Genomic DNA, 27,929 nt, shown 5'->3' on the forward strand with positions numbered 1-27,929 from the left:
TCTTCTTCTTCTTCTTCTTCTTCTTCTTAATAATAATAATAATAATAATAATAATAATAAATATTTTCTGTGCATAAACTTTATTTAGTAAGTTAAAAACATGAAACTAATAATAATCAAACTACAACAATTTAAACAGCCCAGATTTAAGACGTTTATGGACGAGTTCTTTTTCAAGAGCATCAGCATATCTATATTTTCCCTATTGCACAATATATCGTCCCAACTTTAGTAAAGTACTACTGCTACCTAGCTGTAAATAGCTTTATTAAAAAAACAAAAAAAAAAAACAAAAAAAACTGTATACGCTATCTCTGACCCAAAATCTTAAATTGCTCGGCCACATTTTTAGGTACAAACGTCCTTTTCACTGTCACTCTTATTTTGTTAAGCCCTAACAAACATTTCAGGCTGTGATACACAATTGGCATATATGGTCATAATTTCATTTTACTGAAAGTGCCAATTTCACCAAGTTGCTTTTAAAAACGGTTTGTGTTCACAATTTCAATAAAATATTACAAATGAGTTCTCATACTTCTGCAGCGCCCTTTCTTAAAATTTAAAAATGTTGAGGCCCCTCATCCCAACAAAATGAGCCATCTTAGCAGGAACATGTATTATTTGGATTGTACATTTGCTCGTCAATATTGCCAATAGGAAGTCTCTACAATGCTTTGCAGTCTGCATGTTTGTAATTGCAAATTCCTCTTTGTGGAATTCAATGACAGTCAGGCTACTCAACGGTGGAAGGAATACTGTTTAATCCTAAGAAATGTATAACAGTTTCTATGTGCACTTTGCAGATTTACAGTAATATTTTATTTTCATATATAGGCTATATTTACACATTATTATTATCTATTATATAGATAGATAGATAGATAGATAGATAGATAGATAGATAGATAGATAGATAGATAGATAGATAGATAGGGTGATATATGAAGATGACATTTTGAGAAGAAAAATAAAAACTGTAAATAGGTTGGTTTAGCATTATTCTGATTATGAGACTCATGGGACGGAAAATAGTCACTAATCATCATCATCATCGTCAGCGTCGTCGTCGTTGTTATTATTATTATTATTATTATTATTATTATTATTATTGTTATTATTATTATAGTGAGGTCAATGCCAGTTGGACACGATGTGCATGAAGTACCACATTTTCCCCGTCAGATGTCACTATGTATCAGGGAAGACTTTTCTCAGACTCTGCTCACTATAGTCACGTTTAATATGACTAAATACGATCGCTATTTCATCGTTCCTTTTTTTTTTTTTTTTTTTTCAAAGTGGTCATTTAAAATATATATTCTTATAAAATGTCCCAGATGATGTCTCTGTCATGTGTGCGCGTGAAGCCGTGTATTTGCTCACAGACAGTGGATGAGCGCGTTGATGTTTGATGCTTAGTATAAAGGAGAAAGCTCAGCTCAGTGAACCTGCCCACGCTGATCCACAGCTCTGACCCTCCCGGGTGGATGATGATGATGATGAGGATGATGATGATGAAGGGCAGTGTGCCCAGTGGATGAGCGGATCTGTGTTTAAAAGGCGGCACATGGAGACATAACAGTAACCGATTCTCCACCCGAATAACGATGGCGAAAAACACATCTCTTTATTTTCGCATCGTCGAGGGCAGGAACCTCCCGGCCAAAGACGTGTGAGTATATTCATCTCCATCCATCCTTCCTTAAATACAGGAATGATGTTTGCCATGCATTGAGCTTTTTGAATTGGAATTTAGATTCCCTGAAAGTCTTGTAGAATATATAAATTATATACATCAATGAGAATAAAATATTGCCTAATTGAAAATTTCTTCTGATAATGCTTCATTTTCCCCCAAATGCATCTTATCATCTTAAGATCTGGAACCAGTGACCCATACTGCATTGTTAAAGTTGACAATGAAGTTGTGGCCAGGTGAGTTCTCTCTGTTTTTATGATGGAGATTTGGTTTTTGGGATGTGTTACTTGTCTTACTATTACCTGTAAAACAGAGTGGCAACAGGGTGGTGTGAGTAATCAGTGTGCTGGAACAGCATGGTCCCCTACAACATTAAGAACCTGATACTGGTCTGGCCTTTAAAACGCCAGCAGGTAACCATGGAGAAGGTGTATCTGTTCTTGCAGGGAGCACCTGGTGTTAACTGGGTGAATGCTTGTATAGGTGGGAGCAGAGAGCAGTATCTATGAGTGCTCAGGTGGATTTCACTCTGCATCCTTTTACCGATGCACAATGTCGAGTTTGGATAAAGCAGCACAATAATCCAACACTTGCCCATGGGCGATAAGGGTGTTGTAGAGTTTGGTGGGAGGTGATTTGAAGGATCAATGACAACTTCACACATCATCATCCTGCTCCTCTGAGCCTTCTGTAATGTGATTATAACTGTAGCTCATAAAGAAATTCTTACATGACAAATTCAATCAATAAAGATTGTAACCCACTTTAAGATAAATAACCTTTAGCACTTGTAATGCCTTGTAAATGATCAATAACGACATGGGAAACTGGAAATATTTGGACCCCTGTGCCGTAGTAGCTGGACATCAACAAAACTATTTAAAATTTAGCCAATACCAGTACAGTTCCCATTTTAATAATGATTGCATCCATAAAAACAGAAGTGTTTTGGTGATTTCTGCTCTCCGTCTGTCATAGGACTGCAACTGTGTGGAAGAACCTGAATCCTTTCTGGGGTGAAGAGTACACCTTGCACCTACCGATGGGTTTCCATACACTGTCGTTTCATGTCATGGATGAGGACACAATTGGGTACCATATCCATCTTTCAATGTATCATAATTGCATTGTAGTTTAAGATACATTGGGTTTGTAGTCGTCTGTATTTGCTTAAATTTATGTATTTCAGTTAAAAAGCTCCATAAAAGTTCTTCTACTGTGATTGTGTAATAATAATTTTGTTTTTTACTATCTTATTTGCACTCGGACCATTACTTTAAAAACCATGTTAGTTTGTTTATTTAACCTTTGCTTGATTGCTATTTTAATCCATCTGTCACTAGGCATGATGACGTTATTGGAAAGATTTCACTGAGTAAAGAAGCAATTGGAGCTCAAGCTAAAGGTATGTGATATATTATCAGTATTGAAAGAGTGCCTGATGCAGCTCAGAGGTTACACCCACATTGGTTGACATTTTGGGGTCAAAGTTAAAGTGTCCAAGGTGATGGGAAGGGAGCAATGCTTTTCATAGCCTGAGAATGTTTCTTCATGCTCGGTCACATGATGCATATGATTTAAAATGTATTTGGTCCTGTCTTAGCTTTCCCTGTAGGATCATCTGAACGCACAAACCAGTTGATTATCCAACAATAAGGGGAAATAAAATAATTCAAAATGATGAAGTGGATTTTAGTAGAATTATACAATATAACCACAAACTCGTCTTAGTTCATGTTCTGATTTTGTTGAGCACTCATGTTAGAGGTGATGCTCAATGTGGCTGCCAGAAATACAAACCTTTCAAATCTTTATCCTTCTTAATGATCAATGAATCTTTCTTTAAAACGTGATGTAAGCTTCCTTAAATTGTGAAATAAATTTGTAATATTTAAATATTTTAAAATTTATACAATAGCATTTCTTCTTTGGGTGCACAGTGAATCTACAAAAACACAACAGTAGGTCACGGCTATGTATAACCAAGCAATTACAGGCTTTACTGCATTTTACCGAATAATGTCTTTACATTTTTACAACTGATAATGTTTATTCAACATCCTAAAAATGACCTAAACCAACATCATTTTGACAATAATAATACTACTAATAATAATAATGGCTTCGATTTATTTAGCCCTTTTTTCAGTCATGCCGGTGGTAGTAAGCTACAATGTAGCCACAGCTGCCCTGGGGCATACTGACAGAAGCGTGGCTGCCATTTCGCGCCTACGGCCCCTCTGACCACCACCATCATTCATGCACAATTCATACCAATTCCTACAAGGCAATGTGGGTAAAGTGCCTTGCCCAAGGACACAACGACTTGGATAGAGCGGGATTCAAACCCCAAATCCAAATTTCCAATTTTGGCTGCGTAAAAAGTGCTATTAAAGAATAGTTTGGTAAAACTTTACTTGAAGTTTTATACATAAGGCAGGGCAAGGCAAGGCAAATTTATTTGTATAGCGCATTTCATACTCAAGGCAACTCAATGTGCTTTACATGATAAAACATTCAATTGTTTAAAATCAATAAGAACATTTAAAATCATCAGTAAAATCAATTAAAATCATCAGTAAAATCAATTAAAATCATCAGTAAAATCAATTAAAATCATCAGTAAAATCAATTAAAATCATCGGTAAAATCATCATGACATCAACAACATGACTAAAAATCTCTCTCTCAATCATATGCAGTAGAGAAAAAAAGTGCCTTTAACTTTGATTTAAAAATGTTCACATTGGATGCTGACTTCAGCTCTGCTGGCAGTTTGTTCCACTTCTTTGCAGCATAACAACTAAAAGCAGCATCACCATGTTTACTGTGAGCTCTGGGCTCCACTATCTGACCTGTGTCCATAGATCTGAGAGAACTGCTGGGTTCATACCTGACTAACATGTCACTGATGTATTCTGGACCAAACCCATTCACAGATTTATACACCAGCAGCAGAACTTTAAAGACTGACATTATGCTGTGATTATCTGTCATCAGCATGAATAAGATGTCATTAAGCTGTCATTAAGTGTCGATTGCTAAATTATGACACCTTTTGCTAAATTATGACCCCTTTGGAGCTGTGTTGGCATTTTTTGGGTTAGGTGGAGGGATCTACTGGTAGTGGGGTATAGATAGGGTTAGGGTTAAGGTTAGGGTTTGGTGTTAGGGTTTTTGGTTAAGGTTAGGGTAACAAACAACACTTAATGACAGACCTTCATGACACCGTATTAATGCTAATGACAGGTGTCATGTCATAATAATGACAGCGTAATGTCAGCCTTTATGTATAAAACTTCAAGTAAAGTGTTAACAAAAGTTTATTCTCATTTGTTTTCATTCAATTTTTGAGGAGTCCATTGAGAGAAATACAGTAATATTGTGGTACATTGAAAATTCTGGCTAGAATGAAAAGTAGATCTTGAACTAAACGCTACAACGTTTGTCCTTTGACCAATATTCTGAAGATGTATACTTTGATGGTAGACTTGAGAACGTTGAAGCTGACAGGCATTAGTAATCCCTGTACCTATAAGATTACTATTTCATACTGTTGTTTGTTGACCAATCCACCAACCTAATCAAATATTCAAGATCTAAACAATGTATCCTTATCAGTCCTGCCAAATTTCAGCCAATCACAGGGAATCTGCTATAACACGCGGGCGTTAAAGTATTCTGAATTGTTCACAGTAGCCTATGTGTTGGGTGGTGTTGATGTCCTTTGCTCCAATTATTCAGATTTGGTATGAAGCGACAGTGTTAGTCAGCTGGCTGTGTTTCTCCTACAAATGAGTATTAACATTGGAGCTTCTGTCTCTCATGTTCCTTTAATGACAAAGGGGGGAAAAAAAACATGTACGTGTTGTACAGACTATCAAGGACTAACGTCTCCTTGAATTGTCCTTGGAAGATTAAGAAACTCTTTAGTCATAATGAATTTCTTGGTCATTGACATTTAAAAAATTTCAATGAATGCCTTGCAAATTTCCTTAGTAAACCTAACTATTTACTTCCCAACTGTGGGAGCACATTTCATTTGTTCACTACTGTCAAGTCTCTGTAGTACTAAGTTTTAATTAGGGATGGGAATTGATAAGAATTTAGCGATTCCATTATCGATACTGCTTATCGATTCGATTCCTTACCAATTCTCTTATCGATTTTCATTGGGTGAGGTAATTAAATAATACAAATGGATTTGTTTGCTTTAACTCTTTATTATATTATCTTTGTCTCTTTAATTTCCTGCGGGAATATCAGCTCCCTTTTAATCCACCATTTTCACTGGATAATAATATATACAAAAGCGCTATATAAAATGGATGAATTATTATTAGTATTATTATTATTATTATTCCAACATATGACACATTTTGGCTACAAACATTTGAGAATATTTACAGTGCTCCTTTTGAACTTGAACAACTTGATCCAAAACTAATTCAGAAATAAACAAATAATTTTTTTGTAAAAAAAAACATATTAACCAAAAGTACAGCTGCACTTATTGCTATGTATTTAAACAGTAAAGCTTTAGTTTAGCCTTTGTTTACATTTCTATAAATGGACCTTCAGAGACGCCGTCCCTTGGTCGTTACATGTGACGTCATCAGCCATGTGTATGAATATGTGAAAGAGCAAACTAAATGATCAGTACCAGTCCGTCTCCAGTGTTTGATTACTTGTTATGAGGACATAAACTGGCAACGCGGTGTGTTCTTGCTGAAGTTTGTTGTTTTTGGAAGAAAAGTCCGTGCAAGAAGCAACTTTTGCGCAAGTGTACAGAACCCGGAAGTGACTAGCGTAGCAACAGAGATGCTACAAACAGCACGGAGGGCAGCACAGCTGTGGGTGGAGGAGGTGGATTCTCCGCGGTGGACAGCAAACAACTATATTGTGAAAGGAGCTCCTCTTGGTGCTAGCATAAACACAATATACAGGACCTGGAGGAGTTTATCGTTGCGTATTTGCAACGATAAGCGGAATTGACAGGCAAGCAAATAAACGATTCCTGGGAACCGGTTCTCAGAAAGAACCGGTTTTTGATTCCCATCCCTAGTTATAATGACCTGCTTGTCGATTGAATTAATCGTCTGTTTTTGAGTGTTTTCTGTTTCTGTTTGTCGAACAGGATTAGACAGTTGGCTGAACCTGACACGAGTCAATCCTGATGAAGAAGTCCAAGGAGAGATCCATTTGGGTCTGGAGCTACGGAAAGATGCGGGAAAGTTCAGCCTGCATTGTGAAGTCATTGAAGCCAGGTAGATGGAGTATTAGAATATGTGTGGTAAGGACAAAAGCTATAATCAGTCTGTGAGCTTCTTGTCACAGACATCAGACATAAGCATCTTATCTTCATCACTTCACAGCCCCACAGGCCTTCACACTCCCTCTGACTCATGCTGGTTCTATCACACACTGCTCACTGCCCCATCTGTGTGTCCCAGGCTGTAATATCTCCCTCTCAGACAGCCACTAATGGGCATGTCAATCAGGCCTTGACACTGTGTTATTCAAATGTTCTCAGATAAATGCATAATACGTTTGAGCAGCCAAGGTCAATTGGAAGTAGTGACTGAGATTTGTTTCCCTATTTTTACCACAGCAGCTGATTTATGCGCCAAGTTTAAAGTGGAAGTTTGGTCCAGCTTTCTGTATGTATTGATCCACTCTTTTCTTTTTTTGGCTGTCCTGATACTTACAGAGATTTGGCTCCAAGAGACATTTGTGGAACCTCTGATCCCTTCGCTAAAGTCATTTTCAACAACCGCAGTGCAGAGACGTCTGTGAGTTCAGCACATGTTCCTACAATCCAATCAAGGGCTATTTTACCCTATAAAGCCTGAACACACACCATAGACACCCACATCATTACTAATATATGGAAAATGAAATACTGTCTCTTATTAAATGTGTCTCTTTTCTAATATTTTATCCCTAGTGTTAAACTCAAGGCCGGGGGGCCAAATCCGGCCCTTTAGAGCATCTTATTTGGCCCTCAGGAGACAGTAAAAATTATAGAGAAAATTATTGTGCAAATGACCAAATAATGTAGATCTCAAATTCACCAATTTAATGAAACTCTACAATATTTTTAGGGGCATGCAGTTTTCCTTTGTTTAATTGACATGAACGCAGTCATTTTTAATTGGAATTTGTGGAAAGAATTCTTAATTTTTCAAACAATTCTACAAATTTCTCTAAATTACACAAAAGTTGGTGACAAAATCAATTTTTTTTTAAAGTGAAGATCCAGTAGGAATTGATGATAAAAAAACTAGGGCACAATGATGTTAAAATTGTTCTTTTTCCCACCTAAAATGTGCGCCCAATTGAGATTCAATTTGTCCATATTTGGCCTCTAAACTAAAATGAGTTTAGAGGCCATCCCTGTTTTATACCTTGCACTTTTATACTGATGAATATAAAGTGATGAACTTTTTATTCTGTCAAACTTTTACCATACCTTATGTTGTTTTTATGATACTGTGTCTGTTTGGCTTGAACCTTTGTGAGGTGTGCTTGAATGTTGTTGGGAGGGGCATGTGCAATTTTGTTGTACTTTGTGGAATGTCAATAAAAGGATTCTATTTTATTCCATTAGAAGCAAATGAAGGCAGTCCGATTTAGTTAAACGTTATTTATAAGGCTCATTTTTTACAAAGAGTTTGTAACACAAAATGATTCACACAGTAAAGTACTGCGCAGTTACTCATCCACCCACGCATTCAAAGCAGGAGGTAACATGAAGAATCGCCTATAAACTATAAAAGGACTGTTTGATAAAATGAGTATTGGAAGCATCACAAGAGCAATGGGATTAGCTGTGGTTAGTTTACTGGTAGTTGTGTGCACATGCATTGGCCTTATTGTACAGCAGTTTCTGCCCAAAGTTTCAACCATGTTTGTTTCTATTGGGCTGCAGTTTGATACTTTTAGTGGGACATAGTTGTCTGGATAAAGACTTATTGTTTTGCACATTAAAAATGTATTCTAATAAACAATAGAAATGCATTTAGTTTACCATTTGGTCTCACGTTGTATTGGCTTCTTTTAATTCAAATCAATTCAACTTTATTTGTATAGTGCAAATTACAACAAAGTCATCTCAATGTGCTTATCAAAATTTAAAATTCATAATTTGAAAGAAAAAACCCAACAAGATCCACATAAACAAGCATTTAGCGACAGTGGGAAGAAACAACTCCCTTTGAACAGGAAGAAATCTCCAACAGAACCAGGTTCAGAGGTGGCAGCCATCTGCTTTGACTGGTTGGAGTTAGTGGACAGAAGGACCAACAGAACAGGATAGAGAGATAGAACATCAGAGTGTCCCAGACTGAGCCGTAAACCACAGATCAGGAACTACCATCATCAGCTTCACGACACCTGAAACAGAGAAGACAGAGAAGGGTGAGGAGAAGACACTGACTGCAGAAAAACATGATACATTATTATCAAGTCAGCCTGTCTTGGCCATGGTCCTCACTCCCAGTGGCCTAGTCAATACTTGTTATGTTATGTTTATGCGGACTGTAAATCATAACTAGCTACATCAGAATCTGAATCTCTTCCTGTTTATTGAACCAGTAAATGCGACCGTTTACAGACAACCCCATTTCCACTCTTAGTGGTTAGGCTCTTGTGGTTAGGTTTTGTTATGATTCTAAGCAGACAAATAATTTTCTTTTCAAATAAGTCATGAAAAAAAAAAAATATTGTCGTCATCTATAACACTCAAGGTCAACTTATATGAGAATTGAAACAACAAAATAAGACAAATACATACAACAGTACTTCTGGGGACAGAGTGAGTTTGTCTTAACAGATGAGTTTTAATTGCTGCTTCAAAGAGTGGAAAAGACTTGAAGAGGACTCTGATTAGTTTAGTTTCATTTTTTTACCAACACAACTATTAACATGATGAACATGACATCATGTTGATGAGGGAGTTCATGTGTGTTGAGAGCCACATTTATCTTTGCTCTGATTGCTTAATGATTAAAATATCAAAGTTTTATATAAAGCCCTTTGTTTCAATCCATTAAAGTGTCATCTCATCTAGTTTGTATGTAAGGTTTACATGACACAGCGCTCAATTACCAATCTCTAAACTACCCATGTTTATTCATTGTGAATTTGTTTGAATTTAAATGTAGTATGTCAGCGAAGATGAAATTCGTTTGTGTGTATGTATTACTGGAGGTAAGACTAAATATATTTAAGTGTTTTCTGTTCTCATTTTTTCCAACTATTTCTTCAGATTATCAAGAAGACACGTTTCCCTCACTGGGGAGAAACCTTAGAGCTGAACTTAGATGCTGAGGATCTGAGAGACGAGCGGAATGTCACTGTAGAGGTCTGGGACTGGGACATGGTGGGAAAAAATGACTTTTTGGGAAAGGTGAAAAAAGTTTCCTAACTCCTTTCAAAACCGAGATCCAAGTCTTCCATAATTAAATAATTGTATATAAAGATGTAGTTCCTATCTAATAATGTGTCCTGTTTGGTATTCATTCCCTCAGGTGGAAATCTCTTTTGCTTGTTTGCACAAGTCACCTCTGTTGGGGGGCTGGTTCCGTTTGCTGCCTTTGGGAAATCGTGAGGCTGATGCTGGGTGAGGATTATGGATGTGTTTGTTTGCACAATGATGCGACTTTATGTTTGCTTTTGGAAAGCTCTCAGACTCAAACTGTAGTGAAAACCTTTGGTTTAATTTGGCACCAAGGGTACATGTTCTCTTTGCTCCAGGCTAATGGTCTTGCACAGATGTACTTTCTGGGCTGTACAGCCTAGTGTGTAGTAGTAGTGTCTGTAGTTGTGTCTTATCCCTGAGATCAGTGTAGCACAAAGAGGAGCTAAATGAGCTGCAGGGGTGTTAAGCCTAGTGGCTTACTTATTTATTCTACAGTGTAGGATGTTGTGCTGAGATGAAACTTTTTCATTATTTCTGTCTTAACATAAAAAGACACATTGGAGTTTTGATGACTAAACTAAACTATGTTGTTCTGTTTAGATGCATTTTTAAAATTTTCTTTTTTTTACCAGCTTATCAGGTCATGAGTGGTGGAATCTATACAAGCTTTCTCAGGGCAGTACTACGTGGTAGTAGTAAATATTTTTCCACATTTAAATTCACCCTGATTGTGTACGTGTACGTGTACGTGGATATGCACATGCACATGCATAACACTGCCATCGAGATGACGACGAGACTGCATATCCAATGTGATTTTTCTTTTTTCTTCTTAAAGTCAGATTAGTGAAACCAACAATGCCACAAACATACAAATACAATACTGTGTTTAATATTCACGACAATGTTTGCATAGGTGACATACCTACAGTACTTTAAAATGTTTTAAGAATTAAGCCTGTTTTTCACTGATGGTACAAACCACTCACCGGTGATCAGTAAGCCATTAACAGCTTCATGACGTTTATATAATGGCAAACTGCTGGAGCAATAAAGGTACACAATTATACAGTTGTGTGTTTAAATCCAGTTTCGACTTTTTTTGAGGAGTGTGTCTTTTTCCCAACTGTCCAAAAACATGTATCTTAGAGTAATTGGGGTCTCTAACTTTACCCTAGATGTAAAACGTGTGTGTACAACATATCTGTAATATATACCAAGGGCAATGAAGATTTACGTAAATTACAACTGTGCATAAAGGCTAAAACTTCAGACGTGACTGTTTTTAAGCAGAATATATGTTGAAAATTGTTATACTTGAACACAAGGTCTCGCACTTTTCTGTAATGCTTTGGTTTTGTTTGTTGCCTCCAGTGGGAAGCTGGGAGCACTTCGCCTGAAGGTACGTCTGGTGGAGGACCGGATCTTGCCGTCCATGTACTACCAGCCACTCATCGACCTTCTGGTTGAGTCGGTAATCTCTCCTACAGAGGTCAGCATCGCAGCTTGTCCTCATACATTCTCAAACATTCACAATCAACTTCTCAACAGCCACATTATGCATGACTCTTCACACCTCTGATTTCATCCACTCCAACTTTAGGTTCACATCCCTCATTTCTTACCAGCGCTGTTTTTTTCAGCGATTCAGTAACTCTCATCATGTGATTTGGATACCTTTGCCGACCAGGTGGAAGACAGCAGTGCTCTGACCATGCTGGAGGATGTGACCACTGTTGAGAGCAGGCAGGATGTGGCCATGACTTTAGTAAAGATCTACCTAGGGCAAGGCTTGGTGGTGCCTTTCCTAGATTACCTGAACACCCGAGAGGTCAACCAAACCAGTAAGATCTACAAATAATATATCCCTTAAATATCAGTGCCAGTACAGTCAGAGATTTGTCAATTTTTCCAACTTGAGTGATTTCTGACTGACTGATAATATCAAACAAAAGCACTCGTGCCCATTGGCCTGTTTTAGAGTATTTAAAATTATTGTACCCCTTTTCTCTCACTCATTGAATGAACCATTTGGTTTCCTCAAAGCTGCAACATACAAGCGTTTATTTTATTTTTTTGTATATTAAAATTGAGATGACGATTTACCAAACCCTCAGTTTATAAATAGTATATTACTAATGTTAACTTCTGGTTCTTTGCGATTACACAATACACAGTTTGTGTAAGATCTCATTTTGTCTCTGTTAGTCAGGGTTTGGGACGTGCCGGTTCATTGCAATGATCTCTGGGGGTTGTTCCTGCTCTTGAGCTCGAAATGACATTGAGGTCTGTGAACGCCACATTTATGGTCTATGAGTGGGAGGTAAAGAGCATACCAGTCCTATATTTACTACCACGATGCCACTTAGTCTCTCACTCACTCCAGTTTTTAATGAGTACCATGTGATTTGGATTTGTCATGCTTTGCTTCTCCACGGTATCTCTGTTATAATTCTGACTGAGGTTTTCTTTGGTTTCTGTTGTTCTGGTTCATCCTAATATGCTTAGTCTCTTGGTTCCCATGGCAACTCCTCATGATCTAAATGGTAAATGCCTGATATTTTTATTGCGTTGTTGTAAGCTATAAACAGCCGCGAATTAAAGTCGGTCGCTCAGCGCGTGATGAGGTGCACATTCACTGAGCAGTGAGGAAATAATGAAAGAACAAACAGTGTTTCTCTCCATCTTTTACCTGGAAACTCACCCCTCATCCGTCACCATGGATGCTTCAGTATGTCCACACGGGGTAAGATGAGTGTCAGCAAGGCCAGCATTCCCTCAGCTGTGACAATGAGACGTCTCAAAACAGAGACAAAAAGCGATCAATTCTGAGCTGAACTTGTAACAAGATGAAATAAAACACACCATAAAACAAGTAACACAACCAAAACTAATGGAAGGATAAAAAAGGTCTCCCACTGTTTGAAAAATTCTATTTTAAACAGATTAAGATAAATGTACAAGATACAATTGATTAAGGCAAGATTAGGCCACATGAGATCAGATTAAAATTGAGGCGAGATGAAGGAAAAAAAGATGAGATTAGATGGAATGAAGAGACAAAACACTAGACAGAATGAGATGAGACGAGATCAAATGAGTCAACAGAAAATGAGACAAAACTAAATGAAGTGAAATAACTTCCAGAAAATACAGATTGAAAAAGACACACAGATATGTTTCTTCTTCTCATGCTTTGAAAAACAAATTCACCCTGAAGACCATTGGTGATAAAGTATGAGTCATGAATTATTAAAGTTTATTGTGAGCTTTTTGTAGGGGTGAGAAGGAAAGATGACTAATGTTTGTAAGATTGAATGAAGTTTGTTTTTTTGGGGGGGCTTTGCTGTCTAATCATAGTAAATTACAACTTAGTTCTACGTCATTATGGATTCAACTGAAAAAAAGGGGACGAAAGGAAACTATTTCAACTGAAGACCCGGTTTGTAGCTTTTTGTATTGCATTGTGTTGTATTGACATTTTACTGTCTTCTCTCTGTTCCCTCTTTCAAAGCTGATCCAAACACTTTGTTTCGTTCCAACTCACTTGCCTCCAAGGCCATGGAGCAGTTCATGAAGGTGTGCTGCAGTAGCTCTTCATCCTCTTTTCTAGATTTTTATTGATTGAGCACCAACGTTACATGTGATGGTGCAGCTGCTTCTCTGTAATGTACACATTTGCAAATGTATCATGCACCTTTAGCAGAGCTGTAAATGAGATGGCTTCAGCATATGGTATTGTGTTGCTGCCAGGCTGTTGGCATGCTGTATCTCCATGAAGTGTTGAAACCCATCATCAACCGTGTATTCGATGAGAAGAAGTACATCGAGCTGGACCCGTGCAAGATCGATTTGAATTGCACAAGGTAAGAAAAAAAAAAGAGAAAAAAGCTATCCTTACCATTACATCATTACAAGTACTTCTGCCTTGATTTGTTTTTGTTTTTTTACATAACCCTACAGGCGAGAGTTTTATGTGTGAGAAATAGATGTCTCTTTGTAGGGGAAAGTTGCCTCATGTGACTGCTCTATTTTTTTACACTTCACCCTGGAGAGAGATGCATCAATTTGTGTGAAATGAAAAAAAGGTGTTACTGTAAAGGGGGATGCTGTTGCTTGGCAACTGCTAGGGGTCCCCGGAGATGTCCACCTCGGACACGAAAAGAGATAGAGCATCTAAAATCTCCAATCTGCTGCAGATTAGCCTGCTGTCATCTAATTTGCTGTGAGCAGTTCTTGTTGGCCCATCTAATTATATCTTGGGACATTTTTTATATGCCGCCTGATTTGTATATTGAATGAGTATAGTTCATTTTATTAGTGTATCTTGAAATAATTAATCAAATCCATCAGCATTAAAGATGATGATAAAGATTATGATTTTGTGCTTTGGGATTTGGACAGTTATATTGTTCTCCTTTTTTCCCAGCAAACGAATATCGTTTAAGGGTGCCGTGTCAGAGGAGGAGGTGCGAGGCAGCAGTGTGGAGATGCTGCACAGTTACTTAACTAGCATCATCGAATCAATCGTGGGCTCGGTCGATCAGTGCCCTCCTGTGATGAGAGTAGCCTTCAAGCAGTTACATAAAAGAGTGGAGGAACAATTTACTGAACCCGAGAATGAGGTCAGTGTGTAGCTAAACAAAACTAGAGTGAGAGTTGATCAAAAATGGAAACGCATGATCTGTAAATGGGTGTCAATCTATTTACAGCGCTCCATGTTCTGGCCTTCATGACACACTCTTCTTAATGTTTACAGGACGTGAAGTACCTGGCCATCAGTGGTTTCTTCTTTTTACGATTTTTCGCACCTGCAATTCTCACGCCAAAACTTTTCCACCTGAGAGACCAGCACGCCGATACCCGCACCAGCAGGACACTGCTGCTACTGGCCAAGGTACGATTCCAAATGTAGACCTGTAAAAATACTTGCATTAATAATTAATTTAAGTCCAGACATCGCACTTAGTGCAAGTGCAGAAAAACAATCCAGGGAGAGATGAGTGTGGTACAGATGATGTCCACCTGCCTAAGAGAGGAAAATAATGATTTAGATCAATATGAAGCTGAATTACTGTAATAAATACGGTGATCACCAAAACAGTTTATTATTACCCATGTTGCCAGATGCACTCAGTGTTCAAACATTGCTTGAGTAGTAGAGGGAGGCAATCAAGGAATTAGGCACACCTGTGTGAAGACAGGAGAAAAACACAATCCCGTTTTCTGTCAATTACACACAAACTTAGTTGTAAACAGACAGGACCCAAGAACTTAAGACAAGGTTTGATAACGTTGGTTTTCACCTGTCCTTTGTTTGGCGTTTACACATAATATATTAATGTTAGAAGCATAAAAATAGATAGAGATAGAAAATAGAGAAGTTTGAAGCAGAATTGTTGCAGTTTAAGAATATTATTCAGAAAAAATGCCAAATAGAAAAACTTGACAACATTTACAAGTTTCGAGAAATAAAACACTATTGAACTTATCTAATTTTGATAATAGGTTACTATTGTGTTTAGTTTTTCCCCATTAATAAAATGGATTTGCTAGTATTTGCAATAGTTTTCTCCTCTTTTCTCTCTCTTGCTGTTTCCTGTTTTCCATTTCCTTCCGAGAGAGCAAACAGTGTAGTCCAATCAAAGGGAGCTCTAAAAGTGTCAGCATACATCCCTGATATAATAAACAGGGTTCTCACTGTCTCATATCAAACCAAAAAGAAGACCTGGTGACTCGCCCACATGTGTCTGCTGAGGTTGCTGTCCGTGGTACTGAGGTGCTGTTGCCATGGGCTCTCAGGTTATTTTTACCTCACTGCGTGCTGCGACTCGACAGCATTTCAAAGCCCAGCCTCAGAGAGGGATGTAAGGAGGGACTTCCTGTATGCTTTGGGCCAGGTGTGGGCCGGACAAAGGCCCTCACAGCATGGTCAAGCTCCAGGAGCCTTTTGATCTTTGACTTTGAGAATTGCAGGCGCTATAATATGGGTTATGATGACCATGTGAGTGTTAAGGTGGTTTTTAAAGGTTTCTTTTTTGTCTTTTGGAATTGCCAGGCACTGCAAAGTGTGGGTAATTTAGGTCTTCAGCTGGGTCACGGAAAGGAGCAGTGGATGGCGCCCCTTCATCCCATCATCCTCCGCAGTGTGGCGTCCGTCAAGGATTTCCTGGACAAGTTGATTGACATAGATCACGATGTTGGTAAGGCTGATCATGCCGAATTCTGATCTTGTGATCTAAAGTCTAAAGGTCATGCTCTTGGGCTAGTCAGCCATCTGTTAGCTACTCCCGCCTATTATAAGGACTAAGTAAAACAACACTGTAGCCCTGTGGTGAAATATTTATACCTTAGTTGAAAAGAAATGACATAGTTAATGAGCTTGGAAAGAGCTGGAGCGTGTACATGCCACACCATGCATGTCTTGGCTGTTTTCTTACTATCATGTGTGAATGATCTGTTGTTGTGAAACGTCTTCCCTCTCTGACATATCATGTTTCAGCCTCTGTCTTCACACAACACCCACTCGTTCCTTCCGAACAGCCAGTGTGAAATGTGAATGCCGTTGGGGTTGATTTGTTGAAAACAAGTGAAGGCTTCATTGTTCCCCTTTGAACATGGCCCTCATTTAAAGAAAGCTGAGCTACCCTCACTATCAGTACTAACAGGCATCAGAGCCAGACACAGCACCACCTTGTGTCATCCTGCTTGAACAATATATGAACATTTCCCTAACATTTGTCATCCTCTCTCCTTCTCTTCAGTGTTAGAAGTGCCTCAGAGGGCTGTTTTCATGCCGTCAGTCACAGTTAAAGAGGGGTACCTTCACAAACACAAAGCAGAGGGACCTCAGCTGCTTTCCAGGTTTGCCTTTAAGAAGCGCTACTTCTGGTTGACCAGTGAGATGCTGTCCTATGCCAAGATGCCCGACTGGCAGGTTTGTAAAACAAAGAAAGAAAAGAAAAGAAAACTCAAGAAATGTCCTACAATATCCACAAAATGTTGTCAGTGTCAAAGTCCTATGTTTAGAAGGTTTCAAGACTGTGTTAGGTTCTACAATGGTGTGCAAAGTTATGTCAGAGTGGCTCTTTGAGCCAAATACATTGGCAGACTGAGATGTTATCTTTTATTGTGTGGCATTTATTTATCAGGTCTTGGTTTACTTAAACAATTCAAAAATAATGTGTGATGATTTCCAGCAAGAGCAGAAACCATTATTTGATGGTGCTAATAAAAATGATCTTCATCCTTTATCTACTTTTAGTACCAACTCTGAGTCTTTTTTAAATCAAGACAGCAGGTTCTGGAGGTTCATTACCTCCGCCAAAGAGGTTATAGTTTCACCAGTGTTTATTCATTTGCTTGTTTTTTTGTTCATCTGTTATTAGCAGGATAACATCAAAATTAGTTTTGACAAAATTTTAACCAAAAATAGACCTTATGCCATAGAAGATTCAATTAAATATTGGGAGGGATCTGGATCAATATGCTGATTCTGGATCAGTCTCAAAAGTCAAAAAACCCTGTCCCCATTGGCAAAATTTAAAAAATCCTTATCTCAGCTCAGAATTGACTGATCTTTATGAAATTTGACTCAGTTATGTTGGTTTCTCAATTACCCCAATGAGTTTCATCAGAATCAGATTCGGATTGTACATTTTTCATCTTGATTTTTTGAAAACATTGGAGTGCCTATACGTTCGGACCTGTTGTGTCCTTATTAATGGGGATATAAATTACTTACAAGCCTTAAAAGAGTGAAAGATGATGGTACCATGATCAGGATCATTGATCCAGATAACTGCAAATATCTGGCAAAGAGCAGATTTGGCAGTTTGCACTTTTTGACTGTTCTTGTCTTCATGTGTCTTTGTGTTACAAAGGTTTATATCTGTATTTTAATATAAAGAAGAGGTCAAATGAGTGACTCTTGTGGGATTTTCTGAGAAAAAGTCTAATGATACTTCACCTACAACAACAGAGTTAATGTGATGTGTAAATATCCTAAGCTTTACTGTCAAGATCACATGAAGTTGACTCATCCGTTACATTCCGAAATGTTCTCTTGTGATGAATTAATCACTGTGTCAGCACTTTAGGGGGAAATTGTAAACTTGACTCATATAAAAAAAAAAGAAACATATTTGTCATCCCCAGCTGAATCTAGCCTAGCCTATTCATGTCTATATCTTTATTAAAACGTCACTAATGTTATCATTATGTGGTACCTAACCTTGTAATAATGAGTTTCCCTCATTTCATATTCAGACACTAGAGAGAAGCCCCTCCTACCCAATGAAAAAAAAGCTTTGAGCCAGTTTGTGCTTTGTGTAAATGAAATAAAGGCGCGGGTTCATTGAAGGCTGTGGATATTCATGCTAACCTTGCAAATCAGTTTACAAACAATGTCTTATCCGTCTTTCCTCCACGTTGGAGCACTCCAGGCTCATTGAGGCAAGCTCATGCGGGAAGAGGCTGATTTACACTTTAAAGTAGCCTCACTGCTGCTGTGATCTCCTCATTGTTCTCCTCAAGTTGTTGTGTTGTCAGAAACCTCTATTTATTTCCCACCAGCTTTATCAAATGTTGCAACACTTAAACTGTGATAAATATGGTTTTAGGTATTAATAGGTGGCTGTTCTGTCTGAATCACTGCAGGTGCGCTCTTCAATCCCAATTCAGTGTGTGTGTGCAGTGGAAAGGGTGGACGAAAACGCTTTTCAGCTGCAGAACGTAATGCAGGTCATCACACAGGACAACGACGGACAACTGCACACGATGTATATCCAATGCAAGGTGCGTCTGTGCCGACACCAGCCCGTCACAAACAGAGTGGAGAACAAATAAGAGAAGTTTCCACTAGCCTATGATGTGGTCCACTCTTTACATTACATGATTTGTTTTCTCTTTGTAACTCAAACACTTTTGGTCAGGTTTTTTTTAAAAAAAAAAAAAACTTTATATACTGTCACAATCTTGGCTGGAGCAGACAGAATTGGACCCCATTGCAGTCATTCATACAGACAGATCATAGATGGAGGCAGTGTTGTTGGTAAATAAAACAAAAGCAGTTCTTGTCAGAACTTTCTAAAGGGTTTTCAGGGGCACTCACATCATCTGTTAAAAACTGTAAAGGCTTTATAGAAAATCTTCTGCCCTTCTTTCTCTCCTAGTGACAAACAGACAGAGCTGGGAACGCCAGTTTTTTTTTTTGAGATGTTGCACCATGTATCCCTGTGTCACTTTTTAGGGGGGTATTGCATTATGTGTCATTGTGCCACTGTTTACTCAGACCCAAAAAATTTAACATGACTTTTGCGCAACCATGTCATTGCATTACTATTTTGGTATTGTGCCACTTAAATTATTTAGTGCACCGCTAAAAAAAACATCAACTAAGTAATATTTAATAAGCTACTTTTACTTGTATTGGAGTAGTTTTGGACAATGAATATCTGTACATTTACAGTACTTTGTACACCTCTGACAAGATAATGGAAAACTGTGTAAAACCGTCTCATAGATTTCCAATGAACCGAATTTGTTCCAGTCACCTGGTGGGACCATTTCTTATTCCATTTCCTAAACCAGATTTATATATTATCATTTCATAGCACTTCCCCATAAAAAGGAAAACTGAAAGTAATGGAAAAATATTCAGCTGGCATGGTGTATGTCACAGAAAGCCAAAACACACACCCACAGTTTAAAGTAACAGACTTGATACACTACTCAAGTCTAAAAACCTCGCCACAAACTACAAGCATCCATTTACACAAAAATGAATGTATACAAAGTAAAGACTATAGTGAGAGAAAAGAAGAACAAAATTCTTTTTGTTCCCCAGAAATTTCTCCTCACATGGGTCTAATCCCTCTCTGAACCTCTATGAGGGTTCTATTATCTGTGAGGGGTCTTCCAGTTGACATCTTTCATTAAAATCCACTGTTATTTGGTCCTTTTAGTTCCTTTTTGCTCTCTTTTGTCTCTGCTCCATGTCCGACACGTTGACAAACAAAGCGGCCACTTTAATGATTCCCTCACATGTGTGATTAAAGACACTATAACGGCTGTGAAGAGCAATATCCTATGTTTAAGAATCTAAATTATTCTTTAAAGTTTTTCCAATACCTTTCCTTGACAACATCAACTTTGTTTTATAATGGGTTTATTATAAGTCAACATTTCTACTATCCTTCATAAATGACTTATATTCCTCTGTTTTGCTCATAAACAGAAGGAAAATGTTGCAAAAAAGGCTGGTTTAAATATTTTACTGTATAGTTGTTCTTTAATAGGAAACATCCAACTTAAAATCTGTTTATTTTTAACCGTTTTTTAGGTAAGAAGTATCTTTCGACAGTGATACAGACACTTTAATATCTGCTGGTATATTGTAGTTCTTTGACCTCATGGAAAGAGAGTTTGCGTCAATAAAACATAGTTTTTTGGGTTCTTTCCTGTCTCACCAGAATGTAAATGAGCTGAATCAGTGGTTGTCTGCAGTCAGGAAAGCCAGCATCCACAACGAGTGCATGCTGCCCTCCTTCCACCCAGGGGCTCATCGCAGCGGCAAGTGGACCTGCTGCCTGCAGGCAGATCGTTCTGGTAATCCTGCTGTTATTACCACTAATGCTTTACATGCACACATGAGGACTCTGTATGCAGGGCCTGTCCATCATCCTTCCACTGCATTGTTTGGAAAAGTGAAGCTCTGATTTCAGAACATGTTAAAGTAGAGGATGGCTCTGGATTAACATCATGGAGCACAATAGGTGTTGTCCATCAACATGCAGGATTATTTTATTACATGACACTTTCCGCTTCCATCCCTGGCACAGAAACTAGAAGAAGTCGCCCGACGGAAAACTAGCTTTAATGGGACCTGTTTCTCGTGAACAAACTTTTAATATGTTTGCAAATATATTTGTTCCTTTAATGGAGATAGCTTCTCAAAAATCCAAATCAGGGTCCTGTTACTTCACAGTAAAATATAAGTCTGGTGCTGAGGTCAGTTATTATTTTTAAACTTTTACTAACATGTACTTATACAGTATCTGCTAAGAATCTTTTAGATTTTACATATCCTGTTGAGGAATAATTTATACAAAATAAAAGAATATATAATAGTAATCTGTAAGCACACAAGAAAATATCTTATTCAGAATTATCACGTGATTTATTTAATTATTTTGGCCTACTGGCATTTTCAGTGATAAACAATCTATTTTATTTTGGAAAAACAAATCTACCAAACATTTGTTGATTGAACATATATCAGTATATTCATCACCCTGAAACTGTGAAATCCAACTCCCTACAACTTTAACGATAGAGGTGAGGTGGAGAGGATGCATATCACTCAGCAATGGTTGGCTCAATTTAGGAGAGTCTGAATCTTAAATCGTTCACTATGCAAAGTCTTGTTTTATATTTTGTTCTCCTGTTTGCTCACCACTACAGAGTAGTGGTACAGAGGCTAATGTGTAATCTGTGGCAATGCATGGATGCTCCTGACTGCTGGTCTAATTATATTCTAGTTTCCAATGTTGTCAAGCTGTTTTTTTTTAAAAAAAATTCTTCACATACCCCCTATGACAATTTGCGTACCCCACTTTGGGAACCTAGGGTCTAAGGCATACTTTGAGGTTGCACAGTACAGTACATGGTGCTGCACTAATCACAAACAAAGCTCTCCCCACAATCTGAAGCCGCTGTCATTTTTTTTTCTCTCACAATTTCGGAACATTTCCCACTCACCCTGGATAATGTAGAACTTATTGGGAACAGATGATCATTTGTAATATTTTGTCAGTTAATTTCAAAACATACAGCATATAGTCAAATTTGCAAGAGACAATGTAGGTCAAGTAGATATCCCATAATAAAAAAAAATCTGATTCGAACTGTTTATTGGACGATCTGCCCAACACAGTCTCATTGGTTTAGTGCATTTTGTGTCCCACTTTCACCCAAGACACTCAGCGGCTGATTCACTCAGATCTGAAATAAAGGGTAGTAATTCAGTTTCCTCACCTGCTGCCTGGAATTCACTAAGATAGCGGCAATGATTAGTGCACGTGCAGAACTGGTGCAGACAGCCCTTATATAAATGAACGTTTTGTACGTGTTGTGTTGAACATGGAGGGTGAACATGTGTGCGGAAGCAAAAATAAAAATTTGAAGCAGCAGAATTGGAGGTGTTAGTAGTAGAAACAAATAAAAAAATGGATGAATTACAGCAGATAGATGGATAGATAGATAGATAGATAGATAGATAGATAGATAGATAGATAGATAGACAGATAGATATTCTTTATTCATCCCACAGTGGAGAAATGTGCATGGATGTGGCACGCACGCACACACACGCACACGCACACACACGCACACGCACACACACACACACACACACACACACACACACACACACACACACACACACACACACACACACACACACACACACACACACAAGATCAATATTTGTAATCATTCCAGCTCAATCTGACATAACAGGATCAGCCAAACAGAACCAAATGTATCAAATTCACTCCCTGCACCCAGCAGTATTTACAGTATTAGGCCATGGGTGTGTGAAAAACAGATGTGATGTTTCACATTTTGCGTGGGTTCCTCTGTTATCTGTCTGCAGGAAGCTCAGCTTGTGGGAAAGTGTGATGGAGTTCATGTCTTTTTATGTGTGCAACTGCTCTCACAGTTTGATGTGCTCTAAGTTAACCACACTCATCCTCAACTTTGAGCGACCCCCTGTCTTCATCTCCTATGTTCATGCTCTCTCATTGTCCCTGTAAACCACTGTTAGGGTGCGGTGTAAAGAATAATGTCACAGTTTGTAAACATCTTTGCACATCTGAGCCTTCAATGGATTCATTGAGTGCAACACAACAACATCCATAAAGGCAAGGCAAGTCAAGGCAAATTTATTTGTATAGCGCATTTGATACACAAGGCAACTCAATGTGCTTTACATGATTAAACATTCAATTGTTTAAAATCAATAAGATCATTTAAAATCATCAGTAAAATCAATTCAAATCATCAACAAACACATTACATCAACAACATGACCAAAAATCTCTCTCTCAATCATATGCAGTAGAGAAAAAAGTGCCTTTAACTTTGATTTAAAAATGTTCACATTAGATGCTGACTTCAGTTCTGCTGGCAGTTTGTTCCACTTCTTTACAGCATAACAACTAAAAGCAGCATCACCATGTTTACTGTGAACTCTGGGCTCCACTATCTGACCTGTGTCCATAGATCTGAGAGACCTGCTGGGTTCATACCTGACTAACATCTCACTGATGTATTCTGGACCAAACCCATTCTCAGATTTATACACCAGCAGCAGAACTTTAAAGTCTATTCTGAGGCTGACTGGGAGCCAGTGTAAAGACTTTAAAACTGGAGTAATGTGTTCTGACCTCTTTGTTCTGGTTAAGACCCGAGCAGCAGCGTTCTGAACCAACTGTAGCTGTTTGATGGTCTTTTGGGGGATTCCTGTCAGAAGACCATTACAATAGTCCAGTCTGCTGGAGATAAAAGCATGGACCAGTTTCTCCTGATCTTTATGAGTCACGAAACCTTTCACTGTGGAGATGTTCTTTAGGTGGTAGAAGCTGTTTTTGTGATAGATTTGATCTGACTGTTGAATGTAAGATCTGAGTCAATCAGAACACCAAGCTTTTTGACTTGGTCATTAGCTTTTGAATATCGAGACTCAAGATAATTGCTGACAGCAGTCCTCTTTTATTTGTTACCAAAGACAATCACCTCCATCTTGTCATGGTTTAGTGGATGGAAGTTTTCACTCATCCAGCAGTTTACTTTTTCTAAGCAGTCACACAACACCTCAATGGGACCATAGTCATCTGGGTTCAGTGATAGATATAGTTGTGTGTCATCTGCGTAGCTCTGATAATCAACCTTACAGTTCTGTAAAATTTGTCCTAAAGGAAGCATATAAAGGCTAAATAGAAGAGGTCCAAGAACAGAGCCCTGAGGAACCCCACAGGACATTGGTAATCTGTCAGATTCAAAGTTTCCAATGCTTACAAAATAACTTCGCTCCTCCAAGTATGACTTAAACCATTGCATTACTTTTCCAGTTAGTCCAACCCATGTTAACAATCTGTGCAACAAAATTGTATGATCTACAGTGTCAAATGCAGCACTTAGATCCAATAGAATGAGAACAGATACTTTTCTGGAATCAGTGTTCAACCTTATGTCATTGATCACTTTGATAAGAGCAGTTTCAGTGCTGTGATGAGAACGAAAACCTGACTGAAATTTATCAAATATTTTGTTGAATGAATTGACTCAGTTGGTTGAAGACCACCTTCTCAATGACTTTGGCCATGAATGGAAGGTTGCTGATTGGTCTATAGTTAGCCAGTATAGAGGCATCCAGTGTTCTCCTTTTTAACAGAGGTTTCACAGCAGCTATTTTCAGGGATTTTGGTACAGTGCCTGATTGGAATGAGCAGTTAATTATCTGACACAAATCAGTGACAATCGACTTTACAACAGTTTTAAACAAGTTTGAGAGTATAAAGAAGCCAAACGTCGCTGGCCTTTGTTGTTTATCTGAGACATGGTGTTATTTCTAAAGGTTTCTGTGCACCCATTGAGATGTAAAAAGTAATCATTACTTATGTATGCCAAAAAAAATCTATGAAGAAGACATGAAGTGCACACCTAAGATTTGTACAAACTACAATTACAATAAGCTGATGTAGATGGCGAGTGTAACAAATAGAACAGCATTATCTGATGTGGAGCAACGATAAATGAGAAGTTTTACTTTAATTTAGTATTTAGTCTACCACGGTCATTGTTGCTGTAACTAGGGTCTCTGATTTTCCATTTCAAAATTTCCACAATTCCTTTTAAGAGTAGCTTTTTTCTATTTAGATGACTTTTTTGGCTATTACACTTCCCAAAATCATACCAAATATGCTACTATTGAAGCAATCACATTTATGTTGCATGGTATTTGTATTTATTAAAAAAAAAAAAAATCACTTTATGTTGTGAACCAATGAGACAGTCAGGGGTTTAGGAGAGCCCACTATTCCACAAATGAAAAAGCACATGAAATTTTGGAGAGGGAACTAATGATATGAAGAGGGGGTACACATGATTTGAGAAAAATGCAAAGGGGGTACACAGGACAAAAAAGATTGGGAGCCACTGGTGTAGATCACATGAAAAAGTTACAGTAAACACTGTTGAATATGTTTTCTCTTTGATTATAATGGGTTTTTTATTGTCAGGGGGAAATCAGGGTGCTCTTTTTTCAAAGGAATAATGAATACAATGAGTTGAATTGGATTATTTTGGTGTGCAAATAAATAAAATAAATACATAATACAAACACAAGTGAACTTTAGTTGCAGGCTGCAGTAGGAGCCATTCTGCTGTGACTCTGGGTGACTGGAGTGATCCACTGGATCCTGATGTCGAAGCTCAGACCATCTACAAGCAGCTTCTGCAGGGCAAAGACAAACTAAGGTGTGTGTGTGTGTGTGTGTGTGTGTGTGTGTGTGTGTGTGTGTGTGTGTGTGTGCGTGTGTGCGTGTGTGTGTGTGTGTGTGATAGCTGCTATGGTGCTGTTCACCCTTTGGACACTGGGGGTCACTGTTGGAGCACAATAGTGCTTCTCCATGATGTCGATGTTTCAATGTCAGAGAGTGTAAATTATATTTTAGACAGTAGTAATATAAACTGTACATGACTTGATTCTGTAGGAAAAAGTATCTGGAGACAACGGACACTGATCAGTCATCCATCAATAAAGCGAAGACAATCAACTCTGACATTCACACAGGTAGGACACTTACTGTAACATGGTTTTATTTTTTATCATATTGTGCAAGTGCTTTTGTTCTGCAATTGTGTAAAAGATAGAGTAAAATTGTATTTCTGTCTTTCAGATGGTGCAGAATGTCATTTGGAGCTAATGAAGCCAGGTCACAATCTGGCTACTCGTCTGCTGTTGGTGATCGAGGACCTGGAACAGGTGCATGTGACCTTCCAGCACAGGGAAAAAGAGGATGTCACCAGTATCATTTAACTGGAACCCTTAGGCTACATGGATACTGCTGGATGTTGGAACGGCTGTAAAGAGGAGGAGGCCGTGTTGAACATTAGGGATTGTCTCACTACAGGATCCTGTAGCGACATGAGCGAGCATCAGCCAACCACTTTCTTGATTGCACAGGATAAAAAGTGATCTTCCATCTTTACAGCTGCAAACAACAGGAGCTTTGCCCCTTTTTGATCTTCTTGTATTCTCTGAGTGCCTGCACTGAGAGCAGCACCAGGAGAGAGTAGGATACTGGATGATGAATGGAGGCTTGATCTTGATATTTTTATGTAGATAAGCAATCTGTTGCATGGCCTGCATTCACATGTAAAATGTGGAGAGAAGCTTTCATGATCTGGAAACCTCAGTCACACATTTTTATGCAAATGACTTATTGTATTGTGTTACAAGTATCTGAATGTACTTCTTTATCTAATGTATTTTATTCAGGTAGTTAAAGTCACAGTACAGATTATTCTGCCACATGATCATAACACAGTAATACATTTCTCACAGCATAATGCTTGTATGTACAGTAAGATTATTCTTTTTTTTTTTTAATTGTTGCTTTTATCCTTTTACAATGAACTATGTGCTTTGTTTTGGTGCTATTGCCAGTCGACCTTAATGTTGTTTTTTCTTTATTTTTTAATATTTACATTGAAAACAGCCATATGGGTAATATTTACTCATTAGTTACACAGTGCCCATCTATTCAAATACCAAACTACAATTCTAATGATATAAATTTATCTTGTAATATGATTCATTTTATTAGTTTAGAGATTGAATGTTTTTTAGGGGCTTAGGATTTGTTGAAGATGCCAAATTAGCTTTTTAGATATGATCAAAGTTTTCATTTGAAAGGTTTACAAAAGCTTTTCTTTGGATGTCCACGAAACACATAATGATGTCACTAATTTTCCTGTAAGCTAAAAAGTGCTTTTACTATGGACTGTATCTGTATCTGTAATTACAGCTTTTTCATTTTAAATCCTTTACTACTGTTTGTTGCTTTCTCCATACATTACACCAGATTATATATAGACTGCTGGTTTGTGAGCTTTTATCGTTTCTTCACCAGGACTTTAGTTATGGGAAAAAAAAACACTGGTCTGTATTTTATCTTCTGACAACCTGTCCAGGCTATGTATCCTGCTGGGCTCCAGTAATCCAAACAGGAAGGACAGAAGGATAAATCTTTCTGCAGCTCTTATATAAGCGTTACAGTGAACACCAACATATGATTCAATAAACTCTTCATTTCACTCCACAAAAACCAAAATCACTTTCTTTTAAGATAGCTTCTATTGAGATATTTAGCTTTAAGCTGGTGTTAATTAATACAAATGACTTTCTTCAAATGTGTGGTTTGTAGTAAAATGGAAAATCACACTCCATGCTGGACAATTAATCATGCATGATACAGAGCTTGTGCTGTCTACACACTTAGTGCTTAGTTGAAGCTTCCCTTATTATGCCTGAGAGGTAAGCAGGTGGCACAGGTCAGATGGTGCTTCAGGTAAACAGGGTGAAGAAGAGAAGGAGGGTGACAAGAAGTGACACATTCTGGAAGCAGAAGCAGATATGTGAAAGGCCTTCTTAATATTCTCCTGCAGAAACCATTTGCCAAACAGGTGTTAATTTAGATGCAAACTATAATTTAGTTTATGCATCTTTTCACAACATTA

The 27,929-nt window shown here is 38.0% G+C and overlaps 2 protein-coding genes across 2 annotated transcripts in view; both read left to right on the forward strand.

Annotated features, from left to right (window-relative positions):
* Positions 1 to 27,929, forward strand: part of gapvd1 (GTPase activating protein and VPS9 domains 1) — a 748,782-nt gene that overhangs the window by 513,999 nt on the left and 206,854 nt on the right. The window lies entirely within an intron of this gene.
* Positions 1,383 to 27,232, forward strand: rasal1 (RAS protein activator like 1). Its single transcript, XM_028456966.1, has 21 exons — positions 1,383 to 1,675; positions 1,882 to 1,938; positions 2,681 to 2,794; positions 3,046 to 3,107; positions 6,840 to 6,969; positions 7,413 to 7,494; positions 9,972 to 10,112; positions 10,234 to 10,325; positions 11,499 to 11,616; positions 11,815 to 11,968; positions 13,639 to 13,703; positions 13,878 to 13,990; positions 14,554 to 14,749; positions 14,884 to 15,021; positions 16,183 to 16,327; positions 16,889 to 17,061; positions 18,783 to 18,920; positions 20,597 to 20,732; positions 25,544 to 25,664; positions 25,901 to 25,980; positions 26,087 to 27,232. The coding sequence occupies exons 1-21, from the start codon at positions 1,611 to 1,613 to the stop codon at positions 26,224 to 26,226; spliced, it is 2,460 nt and encodes an 819-aa protein (XP_028312767.1). The 5' UTR covers positions 1,383 to 1,610; the 3' UTR covers positions 26,227 to 27,232.

Source organism: Gouania willdenowi, chromosome 9, assembly GCF_900634775.1.
Source record: "Gouania willdenowi chromosome 9, fGouWil2.1, whole genome shotgun sequence".
Classification (NCBI taxonomy): Eukaryota; Metazoa; Chordata; class Actinopteri; order Blenniiformes; family Gobiesocidae; genus Gouania; species Gouania willdenowi.